Source organism: Heloderma suspectum, chromosome 4 (assembly GCF_057233095.1).
Source record: "Heloderma suspectum isolate Gila_16-S chromosome 4, 16-S_ref, whole genome shotgun sequence".
Lineage (NCBI taxonomy): Eukaryota > Metazoa > Chordata > Lepidosauria > Squamata > Helodermatidae > Heloderma > Heloderma suspectum.
In genome coordinates, this window is record NC_139461.1 from 96,776,919 (window position 1) to 96,794,753 (window position 17,835).

The 17,835-nt window shown below is 38.7% G+C and overlaps 1 protein-coding gene across 2 annotated transcripts in view; it reads left to right on the top strand.

Moving 5' to 3' along the window:
• Positions 1–16,460, top strand: part of TSHZ1 (teashirt zinc finger homeobox 1) — a 77,836-nt gene extending 61,376 nt beyond the window's left edge. For both annotated transcript variants that reach the window (XM_084848112.1, XM_084848113.1), the window contains one exon: positions 11,957–16,460. In XM_084848112.1, coding sequence (XP_084704238.1) covers positions 11,957–15,126 — 3,170 coding nt within the window. In that variant the 3' untranslated portion in view covers positions 15,127–16,460. The remainder of the gene's footprint in view (positions 1–11,956) is intronic.
• The last annotated feature ends 1,375 nt before the right edge of the window (positions 16,461–17,835 follow it).

Here is a 17,835-nt window from a genome sequence, read left to right on the forward strand (position 1 = left end):
ATTTCAAGGCAAAACACTTCTTAAAGTCTGCTTTTACAAAAGTAGTGGGCATTATAGCATTTATTAATATCATAAATCACCTAACTTGTCTGTCAAAAGCTGAGGATGTTCCACGCGTTGTGACTATTCCAGTGATAGAATATAAATCATTCAAGATTAAATTACCAGATAATTTGGAAATTTAGCAGTTTACATTTTGCACCTCCATTTGTTTTGATGACTTGCACTTTTTACAACCACTAGGATTTTATTAACGGTCTTTAAGGCATCTCTCACCTCCTCCCTTTTTATTTTCCAATGGGCAAATTTTTACAGGAAGGAGAGTTGCAACACGGACGCCTGCAGTAGCTGCTCCAAAAAGATTGCTGTATTTTCATTGACATGCAGTGCATTACCATAATTGGCTTTTCTACATGATAGGAGAGAGGAAATAATAATGTCATTTTATTTACAGCCAGAGTGTCGCTTTATGAGACTTCTCCAAGTTTCTGCCATGCTGTGTAGGTCAAATGACATCTTTTGATCAGTCCTGTCCAAAGATATCAAAGCTGAGTGGCATGTAATGGAGACCTAGTGACAAACCAAATCTAGAAAAGAAATAAGACTGCCAGTTTCCCATTAAACAGCCTGCTAAACAGCACAGCTTCCCTGTGTCGGCTACGAAACTACTCTGACCACCTAAATCAGGAGAATGAAAGGAGGCTGAATTGGACATTAGTACTGCAAATGACTGCCGTGATTGCCACTATTTCCCTCCTTCCCCCTCCCCCCAAAATCAGCAAGCAAACCATGCGAGTTACAGTTAGACTGGTCTTCTCCCGTTTCATTTATGTTCTGCCACTTGCTGGTTTTCTGATCTGGTTTGTTTAGGTTTGACATCAGCCAAATGGTGTAGCAGGATATCTCTGACAGATATTCTTACTGATTTAACAAGTAGCAGACCTTTACAAAGATGGCTCTTCTAAAGCAAGGTTTCATCTTTCTTTTATTTTTTTTCTTTTGAATCTGCCTCTCTCCTCTTTCATCTCCTTTCCTCCTTTTTATTATTGTACTTACCACATACCCACTACAATTGTGAACTCTTACAGGGGTGGGGATGTAGCTACATGTAAGATTGCATTACCCAAAGGGCATCTGTATCTTTTTCCTTATCCTTTGCTAGCTTTTAAAACAGGAAATTAAAGCAGCGAGTTACTGTGTCTACAGTTACAGTGGAGATATCGGTATGGTTTTCCTCAGGGACAAATACTCAGAATTGGCCAAATCTCAAAATCCTTATTCTGTTTTCACTCAGTTCTCAGCAGAGTGTGATTCCTTTTAGTCAGTGGGAGTTTGCCAAAGTGAGCACAGTGTTCAAACTGCATGTGCCAATATTCCTATCAAACATTCATGCTGGGAATTGGAGAGGGGATCAAAGTCAAAAAGTAATTGGTTAATAGAGTTTTTGCATTCTTTTAAAAATATATGTTTGGCATTTAACAGATCTTGATATATTGAGAATACTGTTCTACATACTTGGCTTAAATTTTTTTTAAGTGGCTGCCCCTTAATACTAGCATTCTTTAAAAGATGTAGTTAATGTTTTAGCTGTGCAGCATGCTAAATAGTCATTTTTTCTGGAGGATTTGTTAAACAGTTATGTAAAAAGACAGAATGCTTTTCTCTGCAGTTTCTCTAGCTTCCCATGTCCCCTGAACAATATTGTTCTGAAGCAAATCTTTTTTACATTTCCATAATGCTGCCTCTCTCCTTTCTGGGGTCTCAGTGTATAGGAGATCCAATTGTTTCTGTTAGTTTTGTTGCCTTTTGAACCATTGTGCATATGCATCAGTGTTCTATGATAAAAGCTGAACAAAATAAATATTAGGAGCGGAGCCAATTATCAGACTGTCAGAGATGCCCAAATAAAATGTAACTTTAGAAATGCATATACATAAAAAGAGCTGGTAACTTCAGAACCTTCTGCAGTGGTGCTATCTTTGAATGGCATCATTACATCCAGCATAGCAAAATCCAACCTGAAACAGGTGGAGCAGGGAAAGAAGGAGGTAATTGGCACAGGAACATTAGATGTCTGTAATCTAGCACCCTTTTCAAAATCAATGGGTGTTTTGCTATTGAGTTCAGTGAGAAGGAAGACTACTATGTATATTTTTCAATTATTTTTAAAGATCCAGACTGCACCTTAGCTTTGCTTTTTCAGAATAAGCAGAAAGCTTGTTTGAAAATAGCAAGCTGGAGATTTTTAACTTCCTCTTGTTACCACTGTGCCTGCCTATAACCTTGAAATCACTACAGTAGTTGAGCAGATGAAGCTGCCTAATATTGAGTCAAATCATTAGCCTAGTGATGTCTATGCTGACTAGTAATGGCTCTCTAAGGTCTTAGGCAGAGGTATTTTCCAGCCCTGCTACTTGAGATCCCTTTTTAAATGGAGATGATGCAAGTAGAAGCTGTAATGCAAATGGAGGCTGAAATCCATGTGTCCACTGATTTCTGCTACTTAAGTAGCCCCAGGCATTCTGGGCCTCAGGTCTTTGTCAACCTGATCTCTGGTGCTCTCAATAATGCGCAGTAACCCTTTGCTCCACCAAAGTGTCACCTGTCTAGGTGAGTTGTGCCATCTTCTATCTGAAGTGACAGTTCACTTCAGATGTCTTTGAGTACCAGCATCTTAACTGACTTTCATCATCCCTGGTAAAGAAATAACATTTTTGATAAGATGTTGGATTTTCTTTCTCCCTTTACCCCTTCTTTTCTTTCCTTCAGCCTCTTAAAGCACCTGATTAAAAAAAAATATTCCTGGGAAAAGACTATTTGCTTCCAAATGAAATAAGCTTGAGATGAGACGGAACACAGAAAGAAAGTGAAATGTTGATGGTGGAAGTTAATGAATCAGGTAGCAGAGAGAACATTATTGATGCTGGATAACATGCTCTAACAGCTTTCCCTCTTCTTATTCTCATATAAAGAATCTATGGCAGTCGATTGTGTGGCATGATTCTAACATCTGTCCTACCCTATAATGGTAATTTGTATAAATAATGGAAACAGGTTAAATACTTCCATTCTAATGTTGCCAGCAGGGATGAAAATGAACATTTTAATGAAATATTCTTGACGGAGTAGGGTGGCGGATGGAGCGATTCATCTGCATCTCTCTTTGGTGATCCAGACATGTTTCAGGTGTGTGGTTTATCTCATAGTGGACGAGCCAGCACATTTCTTCCATTAGAATCTCTATGAAAATACATAAGTGTGCAAGCTGCTTGCCTCTCCATTTAAAAGCATTGCCTAATAACTCTAAAGGACTGATAGGGTGAGTGTGGACAGAATGGGAAGAGATGAGAAGCTTTCAAGCATTATGTTGATTTAAGGGTTCCCATTTAGCCCAGTAAGCAGAATAATTGTTGATGTTCTTGCAGACCCTTGAGTTTTTGCATTGTAATAGAAATAGCACTTGTATTTTGTCTGCTTTTCTTACTCTGAAGTACGTTGGTTGTCTACTATATTGTACTCCATTTCACTTACTATGGTCGCCTTCTGTTCTACAGTGATTTTATACGTCTCTGTGATACACACGCACGCGCGTGCACACACACACATACTGGGTTGGATCCAGACTCAGTCATACTTAGATTAGACCCACTGAAATAAATTCATACTGTTAAGCATAGCTCCTTATTCTCTTCTGATCACCAATTATCTTTGGATAGAAAAGCACGGTGTAAATGCCCAGAAATAAATTATATATCATGGTTTAATTCCAAAGTCATGTGAGCAGACTTCCATGCCCTCTCTTCCTTCTGCAGCTCTCCCAAATCTGCTCTGGAGGGTCCCCCAACTCTCCAGAGCAGATTTTTTTGGGGGGGTCTGCAAGGGGTAGGGGAAATCCCTCTGCTAGCAGTTTCCATTCCGCTGGTAGACGAACATAATTGTATCAAGCCATTATATGTCTGATCGATTTCAGTGGGTCTACTCTAAGTGTAACTAAGTCTAGATCCAACCTAGAGAAAGATAAATTATGATTATTCTGGTCACTCCGATTGTCTTTGGATGGAAAAGTGAGATATAAATGCCCAGAAATAAAATATATAATCTATATAATGGGTAATATCCAGTACTGCCACTGTGTTCCTGCTGTTTCTGTTGTGCCAGGGGGACCCACTGCTAGAGCAACAGGAAACTAGCGCTTTTTGAAGTAACTCCTAAAATGAGTGGAAATGCTAGTTTCTGTAAAGGGACAAGTCAGTGGAGTGTCTCTTCTTTCTGGAATGAGTATTTCTGCTTATTTCAGGTTGCTTCAGGGTTCACTAGTTTCCCGTTGCACTAACTCTGGGTCCTGCTTGTGTGTGGGCAGCGTTGGATTCTGCCTGATACATGCATGTGTGCGCACACATCCACCAGCCAGGTTTCTTGTAATCCCTAGTATGATCCAGTGGCAACATTTGGGTATCTAATACAGAAAAAATTAACTAGCTTATTTACTTTACACCGTTTGATTCCCCTTTTTGTTTGTGAGTATTTCTAACTTGAAATTATTACAAAAATTCCTTGAAGGATATATTTAAGTCCATCCTGAATCTACAAAAATCATCAGTCCACAATATGAGTTAAATCCACAACCATGAAGTATTTGAAGCTGAAATACTTGGTTTTAAGCCAGTTTATTAACCTTGAGGTCAATGTGGTTAAATTGGCTAAAATGCAAGGACTTGTATTTCACAGAGCTTTGGAATTTAGATTTTGTGTAAATGGGCTTAATATATACATAATATATATACATATTATGTACTCCCATTTAAATATGTTCTTAAATTGCTTGACTTGCGTTTAGAATAAAAGAAGAGCCACTTATAACGTTAGAGTTTTCATGCAAGCGAAATAATTTTTTCATAGACTGAAAGTACTTTTCATCCTGAATCCTCTCATTACTGGTTGATAATATTGGAGATTCTTCTGGATTCTACCTGAGGCAGAAAGGGAGCAATTATGCATGTTGTACGGTGATAAATGTTCACAAAAAGTGTGTTATGTTGTGGCTCTATTTACCGTCCTGCTTCAGCAAAGCATTGAAGCCAATTTAACTTCCATATATCCTAAACACGGACACAGTCTACTGGGAACGTCTTCTGCATAATGGGTCTAAGACTGGGGTGGATTCTAAAGTATATGAGGTGCTTTTTACATACAATGTTCTGCCTGTGTTTACACTTTTACATTTTGCCAACCAGAATTAAATCTTCCTCCGTTCTTTATGTTTAAAATTACTCATGTGCTATTGAGCTGCATGTAAATGGCCCTACAGTCTTAGGGTGTTTCTTCCTAGCCCCAGTTAGCAAGGGTTGAAATAACTATGTAACAAACTCTCACCAGGATTGCAATGACTATGTAACAAAAGCATACTTAAGCATATGCTTAGTTACAATATTGAAATTAAGCTTCAACCCTTGTCCTCAACAACTAATTATTTGGCACCATTGATGTATCATGTAATCTAATTATACTTAGCAGCAATTAAAATAGGGTGGAATCCTCTATATCCTATTGAATTCAGTCACAATTGGCCCAACAGTTTCAGTGGCTGTGGCCGCTATAGTGGCCATTTTTTGTAACTCTTAAACTAATAATGTGGAGAAATAACATGTTTTGTATAGCTAAATGGAATGAATTTATGCAGAAAATGTCAGTTTTTAAAATAAAAGGGTGACTAAGAAACAATGTTAGTTCAGTAATATATATTATCACAGACTTTTAGTTTTCACACACACACCAGTTTGCTTTTGGCTTTTCAGACAGTGGTCTGAGTTATTTACAATGTACACCTTCTCAGTGAAGCAAACACAATGTGCTATACCACTAACGCATACAATATATAGCACCTCATGTCGACTTACATTAGAATGCACAAATTTTAATGCTTTTCAAAGATGACAGCACATCTTTGGGGAGATATTGGCATCCAGAAGGCATATCATACGGGCGCAGATTTTTTTAACAAGATGTAATAATAGAAAAAGAAAAACAGATACCCTCTGTCCCCAGTTCTTTTCTTCCTATATCTGTAATTTGTAGGATTTCCCTCCTGTGAAATTATAGAGAGAGACAGAGAAAAATACAGAGGGGCTTGGTTGTATTATACACTGTAAGGTTGTTGTTGGTATATTTTTAGGCACCTTGAAGTCAGAATATAGTGCATGGTCTAAATATTTCTCTGTGATTACAGGCCACACATGTAACCCTGCATCACACTTTTAAAAAGATCTACACAGTACGAGCTGAAGAGAAAAAAAATCAGCGAGAAATGTTTCATCACAGTATTAAATAATTAGTTGACCTCCCTGGCAGTTTTGTACAGTAACAATTAAATACAAACCTTCCTTTTATTTGATGTAGGATATTGTAGCATCTGACTGCAAACAAATTGCAGGACAAAATTTGAAAGCTTTAATTTGAATAAATAGCTTTAAAAAGCATCTTTCTCCTTCTCTTCCAGTAACTTTCTAGGCTTAAAAAATAAATTGACCTTGTGAAATCCTGTATATTATTTGTGTTAACATTCTTACTGTAAACATTATTACATTCTGAATTCCAAGTATTATATAGTCAATAATAAAGTATTTTGGTGAAATTGTTTTTAAGACAATTTTGTAATTTAAACCATGATAAACTAAATATTAGTGAATGTACATTTCTGTATGTGCATTATGTCTGTGCATTTGTATAGTATAGCATAACTGCATAAATAAATACATTGAGTTGCCATAACAAATGTTTTTAAAACATGGACAATCAAGGCAGAAAGTTTTCTAAATTGCTTTGTATTGCACTCACTCCAGTATGCTCTTATATCGTGTGCATTGATGCAAACTAATTTTGTCCAATAATAACAGACAATATAAAAATAATTATTGCCTGACATAAGCAGCGGTTAGTAATACGCCTTTATATGACAAGTCAAGTCACCTGAATAAAATTTATGTTCTCTCCCTTATAGGGGCACTACAAACCAAACTGAGTAAACAGCAGAGTTTCAACCTCAAGACTTGTATTTTTGGGCGAACATTAGACTTCTAATGTAGATTTTCTTAATTTGTGGCTCCGTTGTGTTGTATGAATCACAGAAGAAAATCTTTATGCCAGAAAGTATGTGTGACTTAACATAGTAGAGTACAGGTCATAAGGATGCCTTATGACTCTTTTCTCAAGCATTGGCAGCTGGGTCTGACCTCAGTGTTAAAGCAGTATCTGTTGGTACAATGGGATTTTTAGAAGTGAGCAGTGGTCTCTATTGGATGCTTACATTTCGTCTTTTGAGTTCCCAATTTGGGGGTCAGGCTTACAAGAGGATTTCACAAGTGTGGTGGAGTCCTCTTGCTCTGCCCTACACATAATGCCATGGTAGTCTTCACAGTACACCCCCCCCCCAAAAAAAAACCTGCAGAAAGGGTTAATATACAATGGGGAAAATGGCAGGATAAAGCTTCATTCACATAACCATTTTTAGCTGAAATACGGAATACTGTAATAGTTCATTTCATACAACTGAAAGAATTTTTACATAGATTTTTGTGAAGATATTTATATAATTAACAGTATATTAAAAAATGGTAGTATCAATCTATCTACTTGTCCCACTTGGGAAGATAATAATGCCTGGCTTTTTCTTCAGCTTTCCTGCAAAATAGACGTTTGTTTCTTTTTATTTCTTTTTGTTTCTTTTCCTGAATCACTGTCTCCTCAGCCCTGATATCATTCAATATTATTTTTGTCAAACAACTTTCCCATTATTAACTGCAGTTTTCTGGAAATCACATTCTTTTAACATTGTCCCTTTTGGTAAAATAAAATGAGATTCAGAAAAAGAAGGTCCAAGTGATCTTAGTAGGAAAGGGAGAGGGGAAAAATACTGTATTACGGTGGTAAATGAAAGGGGATAAGAGGGCCTCCTATTTTTGGTGTGCTGATTTTAGAAATGTTGTTGTTGTTGTTGTTCAGTCATGTCCGACTCTTCATGACCCCATGGACCATAGCACGCCAGGCCTTCCTGTCCTGCGCTCTCTCCCGAAGCGTGCTCAAGTTCATATTCATTGCATCAGTGATGCTATCTAGCCATCTCATCCTCTGCCGTCACCTTCTCCTTTTGCCTTCAGTCTTTCCCAGCATCAGGGTCTTTTCCAGAGGATTTTCGGGACAGAAGGGAATATCTTTCATCTTAGCATATGTTTCTAAGAATAAATATATTTTTAAAAGATTTCCTATGAAAAATATATTTCTTTAAATAACGTGAAACAAAGATATTTCCATCCCCCCATATCAAGCTATTCATGTTGTGTATTGTGTAACTTTGTTGAACCTTTGGTTTTGCGTTGAATAATATTAATGTCCTTATATTCCTATACCGGTCTACTTGGAAGCAAGCCCTACTGAGCTCAGTGGGACTTATTCCCAGATAAGCATATATAGCATTACAGCAGTTGCACTCAAATAGGGCTTTCTTCTGAGTAGACATATATAGGGTTGCACCATAAATGCTGTCTTTTAAAGTAAGACATCTAGAAAGTAAGCAATAAGCATTTTCTTTCAAAAATTACAGAATTATAAAAGTAAGGGTTTTTTACATATTCAGCTACTGCAAAGTATTATAGCTTTCTTCCAATATTTTTCTTAATGAGAATTTACATTGCTACTAGTCATCTGGATTTAGCTAGAAGCAATGTGTGCATTGAAGAAGGCTTCCAGTATGTTTTCTTGGCTGGATGGTTCCCATTTCTCATCCTGTAGCACACAAAACACTAGAATTCTGCTGCTTAGCTGTTGGGAAGGGAAGCAAGAGACTTGATGGAGTCCGTTACACTCCCCTGTCCTTTGTAAATGTTGAAAGGTCTGTAAATGTGCAGACTTAACTGCTCTTCATGTGCTTGGTTGGATCACAGACACTGCATGTACAACACGTCCAGTATGGAAATATATTCTGTGTGCAAGCAAATATCCCTTTGAAATATTTTTCCATGTTTGGTGAATTGTGAATGCAACTGAAATATTTTCCACATTCTCAAGCTCCTTGCCTTAACACAGACTCACAAACTAGCATGGTTGAGGTGATTTTTCTAGCAAAGTACAGATTTTAGAAAACTGAGCTGATGGTATGGAAAAATGATTTCTACTATAGTACAAAAATCTACATTATCACTTAGGTGCATGGGAACCATTTCTGTGAGTTGGGCCCTTAGAATAAATGTATTTTGATATAGTGGTCATCTGCTCATGAATATCACATTCGTTAGTTAAGAAATAGTTCTATTCCAATAAACACGTAATTTGGTGAGATTATATCATTTCAGCAGGTGGCATCACAATAGCAAAGTCTGATGTTTACTTTAAGCCAATAATCAAGCTGGATAGGCTGTTGCATGTTTTGTGCTTGTCACTTTAAATAATTATCTCTGTTTTTCTATTTTTAGCTGTGAACTGCTCTTGCTAGAATTGTTACGTGATATTTACATCACAGTTTAGTACGAAGGACAATGCTGTAGACCTGGAGTGGGCAACCTATGGCTCTTCAGCTGTTTTGGCCAGCAACTTCCATCAGCCCTAGCCAGCATTGCCAATGGTCAGGGGTGATGGGAATTGTAGGCCAAAACATCTGGATTGTCAGAAGTTTCCCACCCCTGCATGTAGACCAACCTCAATCTGTCACATTGGGCCTCACCATTTCTTTATAATTTAAATACATCTTACTTAACATTTAAAAATGATTCATGCTATTTAAAGTCAAGAGCTATGAAATTATTCTAATTAAGTTACTATAGTAAGCCAACAGCAAAGTCCTTTCAATGTTTAGCCCAGTTTGTTTTGTTTTCCACAATACATAGCCACTAGTGAGGTTGCTCCAGCAGCTGAAATTACCTGGCATATTATTTGTGGGGCACTAACCAAATAAGTTTGATATAGTTTACCAAGGAGTTGACTAAATAGAATAAGGGTGCAATCCTATGGCCGCTAGTCAGTGGCTTATCAGCCATAGGATAGGGTGGTTCCTGGGAACCAACCTCAGAGCCCATGCTCTGAGGTCAGTTCCCTGAGAACTGACATCCACCCCCTCCCCCGTGCTCTGAGCTTGTAAGAAAAGCACAGAGTAGCGAAAACAGGGCATTCCCAGGGGCGGGGCGGGCGGAAGTGCCTTTCCGACGCTTCCTATGCATCATCCGGCTTCCGTCCCTCCTCTCCAACTTCCTGTGGCTAGAAATCGGCTGTCTAGCCGTGAATGCAGGGTGGCTGAAACATGGAGGGGAAGATCCCCTCTGCACTGCTCCTGCCCTGCATTAGATAGGCAGTTGCCTCCAAGTTCAGAGGTGGCCGCCTATCCCAATAGGATTGCACCCTCCATCTATTTACAGTACAATTCTATATTTATCTACTCAGAAGTAACTGCTTTTGAGTTCACTGGGACTCACTTCCTTGTAAGTGGGTCTAGAATTGCAGCTTTAATGATTCCAAGCATGTAGATGCCCACAGAAAGTATAATCTCTACATGCATGCTGTGTACATATATTAAGAATGTATGCCTGATTGCTTTTTCTTTTCATTTACTTTATAGCTGAGCTTAAGCTGACTAAGACATGCTATAAAACTAGCTTAGGGTTTTCCAGGTAAACCCCATTAAGTAGAAAATATGTGTAAGCTATTTGGCACTTGAACATATTTCTCATAGGACCAGTTTGGATGTCATGATAAACCATGGAAATGAACCGCAGTGATCTTGGGCTCACTCAGTCTCCCCTTCTCCCTCTTCCAGTGCAGCTGTGAGATCAGAAACTTTTGCTTCCAATTTTTGATTAACCGCAGTTTAGTGTTATATGTGAACCCTAAACTGTGGTTAATCTTAACTATGGTTTGTTGAAACAAGCTAACTTCATAACCCATGGTCTGAAATTGGCTTGTTTCAAGCAAACAGTAGTTAAGATTAACCACAATTTGTCAAGTCCAGATGAAACAATAAGCTGCAGTTAATTTTAAAAAATGGAATGGAAATCCTCATGGTTGTGACCATCTGTTAGTATCACTGTAGACTTAGTCAACTATCTCACGCTGATAGTTTTGCCAGTCTCCAGTTACTCTTATCTTTGATTAAATGTTTCAGTTGTTTCCACAATTTTTTAATTAAACATTTCTCCAATTTTGCTATAAGAATGATATCGCATGGATAACAGAAGTATATGTAATGCTATTTGACCATGTATTCTTTTAGGCGCATAAATCTTAATGCCTCTTGGATTTTATGTTGTAATAACAAGAACAGCAGTAAAAAGACTCCTCTGTCAATTAGTACTGTGGCTTATATTACTGCCTTACAGTAATTAACAAAGGAAACATAGTTGCCCAGTGACTAGATTGTTACTTGACTTTCAAATTCATGTTTAAGATGTTGCTCAGTTGTGCCATTATTGCCAAGGTGGCCCATTGGACAGTTAGACTTGAACCTCTGACACCTGGGTTCAAATTCCCACTCAACCATGGGCTCACTAGATAGCTTAAGCTGCAATCCTATACAGACACCTGGGATTAAGTCTTATAGAACTATTATTTCTGAGCAGATATGCACAGAATTGGATTGTTAGTCAATTTGGAATCTCTGAGGCACACTACCAAATTAGTTACGATGGCACTACACCAGAAAAGTGGCTGAAGAATGTATTCTTCAAACCAGGTTATTCATATCAGCAGGATTCAAACACTAATCCTCCTGATATGCCATGATAGATTTTTTGTTGCAACCAGAATGCGATGCTTGAAATGACAGGAGAGTATGTATTCATAGTGAGCTAAAAAAAAAACACATGGAACCATGAGTGTAAGCCTCACTTTTACTATTGTAGAAACAGTGGTGGCGGTGAAATAAAACGTGTACGTTATGTAATGTTTTAATTTGTTTTCTTTGTTTTCTTTTTTTTAGCTTATGTTCCTGAGGAAGAACTGAAAGCAGCAGAAATTGATGAAGACAGTGTGGAGGATGATGGGCTACCTCTGGACATCCAGGAAACTGAGTACATGTGCAATGATGAAACAGAGATCAAAGAGGCTCAGAGTTACCAGAACTCCCCAGTCAGCACAGCAACAAATCAGGATGCAGGTTATGGTTCACCCTTCAGTGAAAACAGCGATCAGCTGGCCCATTTCAAAAGCACTTCCTCCAAAGAAGAGAGAGAAGACCGGTGCTCGGACAATGCCTCCTATCCACAGGACAGCTTGGCACAAATAAAAGCTGTATATGCAAATTTACTGTCAGAGTCTTGCTGGTCCAGTTTAGCTTTGGATTTAAAAAAATCAAAGAGTAATGAAAACAGCCAGAAGGAAAATACCACTAATAGTAACTCTAGTATCAATACCCCAAGTACCAGTACCAGTACCAACACTAGTACCACTACAAGTATCAGTAGTACTAGTAACAGTAACAGTGGTGGCTCAGGTTATGACTGGCATCAAGCGGCATTAGCCAAAACTTTGCAGCAGACCTCATCGTATGGACTTCTCCCAGAACCTAGTCTATTCAGTACAGTGCAGCTTTACCGGCAAAACAATAAACTGTATGGTTCTGTGTTTACTGGTGCCAGTAAGTTTCGGTGCAAAGACTGCAGTGCAGCATATGACACATTGGTGGAGCTAACAGTGCACATGAATGAAACTGGACATTACCGGGATGACAACCGAGATAAAGAATCTGAAAAGACCAAGCGGTGGTCAAAACCCAGAAAGCGATCACTTATGGAAATGGAAGGCAAAGAAGATGCCCAGAAAGTGCTGAAGTGCATGTACTGTGGCCATTCATTTGAATCTTTGCAAGACTTGAGTGTCCATATGATAAAAACAAAGCATTACCAGAAAGTGCCTCTGAAGGAACCAGTACCAGCCATCACCAAACTGGTGCCTTCTACAAAAAAGCGAGCACTTCAGGACTTAGCTTCACCTTGCTCACCTGAGCCAACAACAGTCACTTCAGAGACCACACTTAGTGAAGCAGCAAAGGATCAGAAAACTGCCAACCCCTACGTGACTCCCAACAACCGCTATGGCTATCAAAATGGTGCTAGCTACACTTGGCAGTTTGAGGCCCGCAAAGCCCAGATACTAAAATGCATGGAATGTGGCAGTTCTCACGACACTTTGCAGCAACTTACTGCTCACATGATGGTCACAGGACATTTTTTGAAAGTAACTAATTCTGCTTCTAAAAAAGGAAAACAGCTAGTATTGGATCCTGTGGTCGAAGAAAAGATACAGTCCATACCTTTACCACCCACTACCCACACAAGATTATCAGCTGCAAATGTTAAAAAGCAGCCTGATTCTCCTGCTGGATCTACAACATCTGAAGAAAAGAAGGACCCAGAAAAGGAAAAGGTGATTGTTACTGAAACAGACAAAAAAATTAAAGAAGAGAATGAGGACTCTGCAGAAAAATTTGAGCCAACAACTGTGTATCAGTACCTCAGAGAGGAGGATTTGGATGAAAGTCCTAAAGGTGGAATAGATATATTGAAATCCCTGGAAAATACAGTGACGACAGCTATAAGTAAGGCTCAGAATGGAGCACCTTCCTGGGGAGGCTATCCCAGCATTCATGCAGCTTACCAGCTTCCAGGGACTGTTAAACCCATGCAGCCAGCTGTGCAGAGTGTTCAGATGCAACCATCGTATGCTAGCAGTGTAAAATCGTTGTCTTCAGAACATAGTGCACTGATACATTCCCCAGGCAACCTGACACCCCCACCTCACAAAAGCAATGTCTCTGCAATGGAGGAGCTAGTGGAGAAGGTCACGGGCAAAATCAATATAAAAAAAGAAGACAAGCCTGCAGAGAAAGAGAAATGTTCTCCAGTCAAGCCATTGTCACCCACTGCTAAGGAGAATAAAGACTTTCCAAAATCAGAAGAAACCAACAAGCAGCAGCAGCAGCAGCAGCAAAAAAAGAGTCCTGAAGCAGAGGTTCAGAAGGTTAAAAAGGACAATCTAGCAGATCCTCATGCACTCAATGGTACCGAACCACCTAAAGCAAAAGTTACAAATGGTTGTAATAGCTTGGGTATCATCACAGACCATTCACCTGAGCCGTCATTCATTAACCCACTGAGTGCTTTACAGTCCATCATGAATACTCATTTAGGTAAAGTTTCTAATCCCGCAAGTCCTTCTTTGGACCCTTTGGCCATGTTGTACAAAATTAGTAACAGTATGTTGGACAAACCCATTTACCCAACAACTCCAGCCAAGCAAGCTGATGCTATTGACCGGTACTATTACGAGAACAGTGATCAGCCTATTGATTTAACAAAGTCCAAAAACAAGCCTCTGGTTTCCAGTGTGACTGATTCTGTTTCATCTCCTCTAAGGGAAAGTGCCCTAATGGATATTTCTGACATGGTAAAGAACCTCACAGGACGCTTGACTCCCAAGTCTTCGACTCCATCTTCTGTGTCGGAAAAATCCGATGCAGATGGAAGTAGTTTTGAGGAGGCTCTAGATGAACTGTCACCAGTACACAAGAGGAAAGGTAGGCAGTCCAACTGGAACCCTCAGCATCTTCTGATTCTTCAAGCCCAGTTTGCTTCTAGCTTGAGGGAGACTCCTGAAGGCAAATATATTATGTCGGACCTAGGCCCACAGGAGCGGGTACATATCTCTAAGTTTACTGGTCTTTCTATGACCACAATTAGCCACTGGCTGGCCAATGTGAAGTATCAATTAAGGAGGACAGGTGGAACTAAGTTTTTAAAGAATTTGGATACAGGTCATCCTGTTTTCTTTTGCAATGATTGTGCCTCTCAATTCAGGACTGCTTCTACTTACATAAGTCACTTGGAGACACATTTAGGGTTCAGTTTGAAGGACCTGTCCAAATTGCCACTAAATCAGATACAAGAACAGCAGAATGTTTCAAAAGTCCTCTCAAACAAGACTTTAGGTTCACTTGGAATTGCTGAGGAGGACTTGGGCTCCACATTCCAGTGTAAGCTCTGTAACCGAACTTTTGCAAGCAAGCATGCAGTAAAACTGCACCTTAGTAAAACACATGGCAAGTCCCCTGAGGACCATCTGATCTATGTAACTGAGTTAGAAAAACATTAGTGTCCAGGTAAGCAGCCAGGTATGCAAGTGACCACAGGAACATTGCACTAAACTTCTTCATAGTACTGCACTAGGCCTGACCTGAGCCTCTGAAATCAGTCTTACTTTTGTTGCTGAACTGCCTATCTGGACCTTGGTTTTTCTTACATACATTTTGTAGTTATATTTATATGCTCTTTGTCTGATCTGTGCATGTTTTTTTAAAATCTTTTTCTTTTCTTTCTTTTTCTGTGAGTCAAAGTCTGACCTTTATTTTCAACATCTGTCCTTGATGTTAAGCTATCTTTTGTAGAATATAGTGGGAGACACTATTGAGAGACGTTAATTTAGCCGTAAAGAAAGACACAAAGAACAATAACAGAAAGACATCCTAAAATTACAAAGTTGCCATGACATTAAAGGTCACAGAACCCTGTAGTGTCAGTTTTTAACCCTCTGAGGACTGTAATAGCATTTCTGTGCCTTTCCCAAAAGACTTTTTTTTAAAGGCATTTCATCCTATTAAAACTGGGTCAAAAACAAAACTTACATTTAGTAATTTTTAAAATGTCAAAAAGCCTTTTTAAAAAATTGCGGTCTGATTTGTAAAGAAAAGATGCATGCCGTTCTTAATGATGAAAAGCTATCAAGTGCTCAAGGGTTAGAAACCACAACCATCTTTAAGAAAATAAAAATAACAAACCAAGTTGCCACTATGCCCAAACCCTCTGGATGCTGAAAATTGCCGCTTGGCTGGCAAAATAAAGTATGCAAGTTGTTAAATGTAAAAATGCTATTTCTTTTTCCTGTAAAATACTGCAGTTTATAGTTATTTACAAATGTAAGCTTTGGTACAAGCTGACCTTTCTATAGTGTGCTGCATTGGTACATGAAAACAAAACAAACACAAAAGTGGGGCAAGTGTTGGATTCAGTTCCTTGTAAATTGCCAGCATCAGCTTAAGAAAAAAAAGTACATGTTACATATCGTACCATTTTAAACTGTTCAACTTCCTTTGTACCTTCTGGCTGTATGCTTTCTCTTTTGACTTTTTATATTGTCATTTTATATTAAATTTCTGTGTATATAATGTAAAACCACACTTTTTTGAATAAAATTTAGTTCCTGCAGCTTGAGTTAAATAGAGAAATTTTACTGGCACCTGCATCTTCCCAGATGCATGTACTCAAAGGAACTATCTGACAAAATAAATAAATAAAAATAAAGCAAGCAATGCACTATGAATTATACATTTTGATGTTCTATCATTAATATTGTACAGTACATTTTTTGGTTCACACAATTAAATCCACTGTTTTCTCAAGTGTAAAATAAACCCACATGCAGTTCTTGATTTATGTATATTGTGATGTCATCATTACTCTGCCTTTGAGGACTTCATTTCAGCAGTTTCAGCTTGGTATATTCGGAGTCATTTGTGTATTTTAATATGCTCCATTCTGTTGTCTATGTATCAGTGATATCTCAGAAGGTTATTGCAATGGTTTACAGATGCTGATGGATACAAAATATGTGACTATGCCAGTTAGGAATGAACATTCATTGTTGTTATTATTACTACTACTACTACTACTACTACTATTATTACATTTCTATACTGCCCAATAGCCAAGGCTCTCTGGGCGGTTTACAAAGATTAAGACTGTTTATCTCTGATTTTTTGTTTTGTTTTTAATTTTGCCCTGCCACAGCTGTACATAAACTAGTAATAAGTAGCCAGCAGTCTGTTTTCTGGGTCCCAATTTAGAAAGATTGCCAGTTGCCTCATCATGTACCTCTGTTCTTCTAGTAGCTAAAAGAATTTCCAGTCTTGTCATAGCTCTCTTCAGATGGAAGAGGAAAGATGTGGGCCACATTTCTTACAATTTCCCACCCTCTATTAGGAAACGTAATGTGCTGGTTTGGATATTTAGCCTTTGTCCACTATTGAGTATACAAAGTGGCAGCAAGAGACTTGGCCCCTTAGCCCTGTGCTATGTCCTAGACTGGCCTGCTGCAACTCTAGTTGCTAACTACTGATTTAGAGACATATGTATAGTCATTTATTCCGGATACTTTTTGCATTACCATTGCTTCTCCTATGATGGTGTGAATGACCATAAATATTATAGGCTCTGAAAACTATGAACTGTGAATACATAGAAACAGGTCCACAGATAAGCAGGTATTTTCTCAGAATTGGCGTATTTAAACCTGGGACTGATCTATAGGAACCTTTCCATTTAAAAAAAACTGCAATATGAGAAGCAGTCCTTAAGAGTAAGTCTTTTAGTGATTGTTTAATGCAGCCTAGTCAGCTGGCCTGCTTCAGGGCTTCTTCATACAGCCCATTTGAAAAAAGTATGTTTAGCATTTCCTAAAGGTACATTAAATAGTAGAGTTTCACCAGAGTAAAGCAGGTTAAGCTCCCTTGCCCAATTCCATGTACACTTCTGCTTACACATTAGGATTGCCCAGTGTGACACAATAAGAACATAAGAGCCATGCTGGATCAGACCAAGGGTCCATCTAGTCCAGCATTCTGTTTGCACGGTGGCCAATCAGCTGTCAACTGGGAACCTGCAAGTAGGGCATGAGTGTAACAGCACCCTCCCACCCATGTTCCCCAGAAGCTGGTGTACATAGGCTTGCTGCCTCTGGTACTGGAGAAAGTGCATAGACATCAAGACTAGTAGCAATTGACAGCCTTTTCCTCCAGGAATTTGTCCA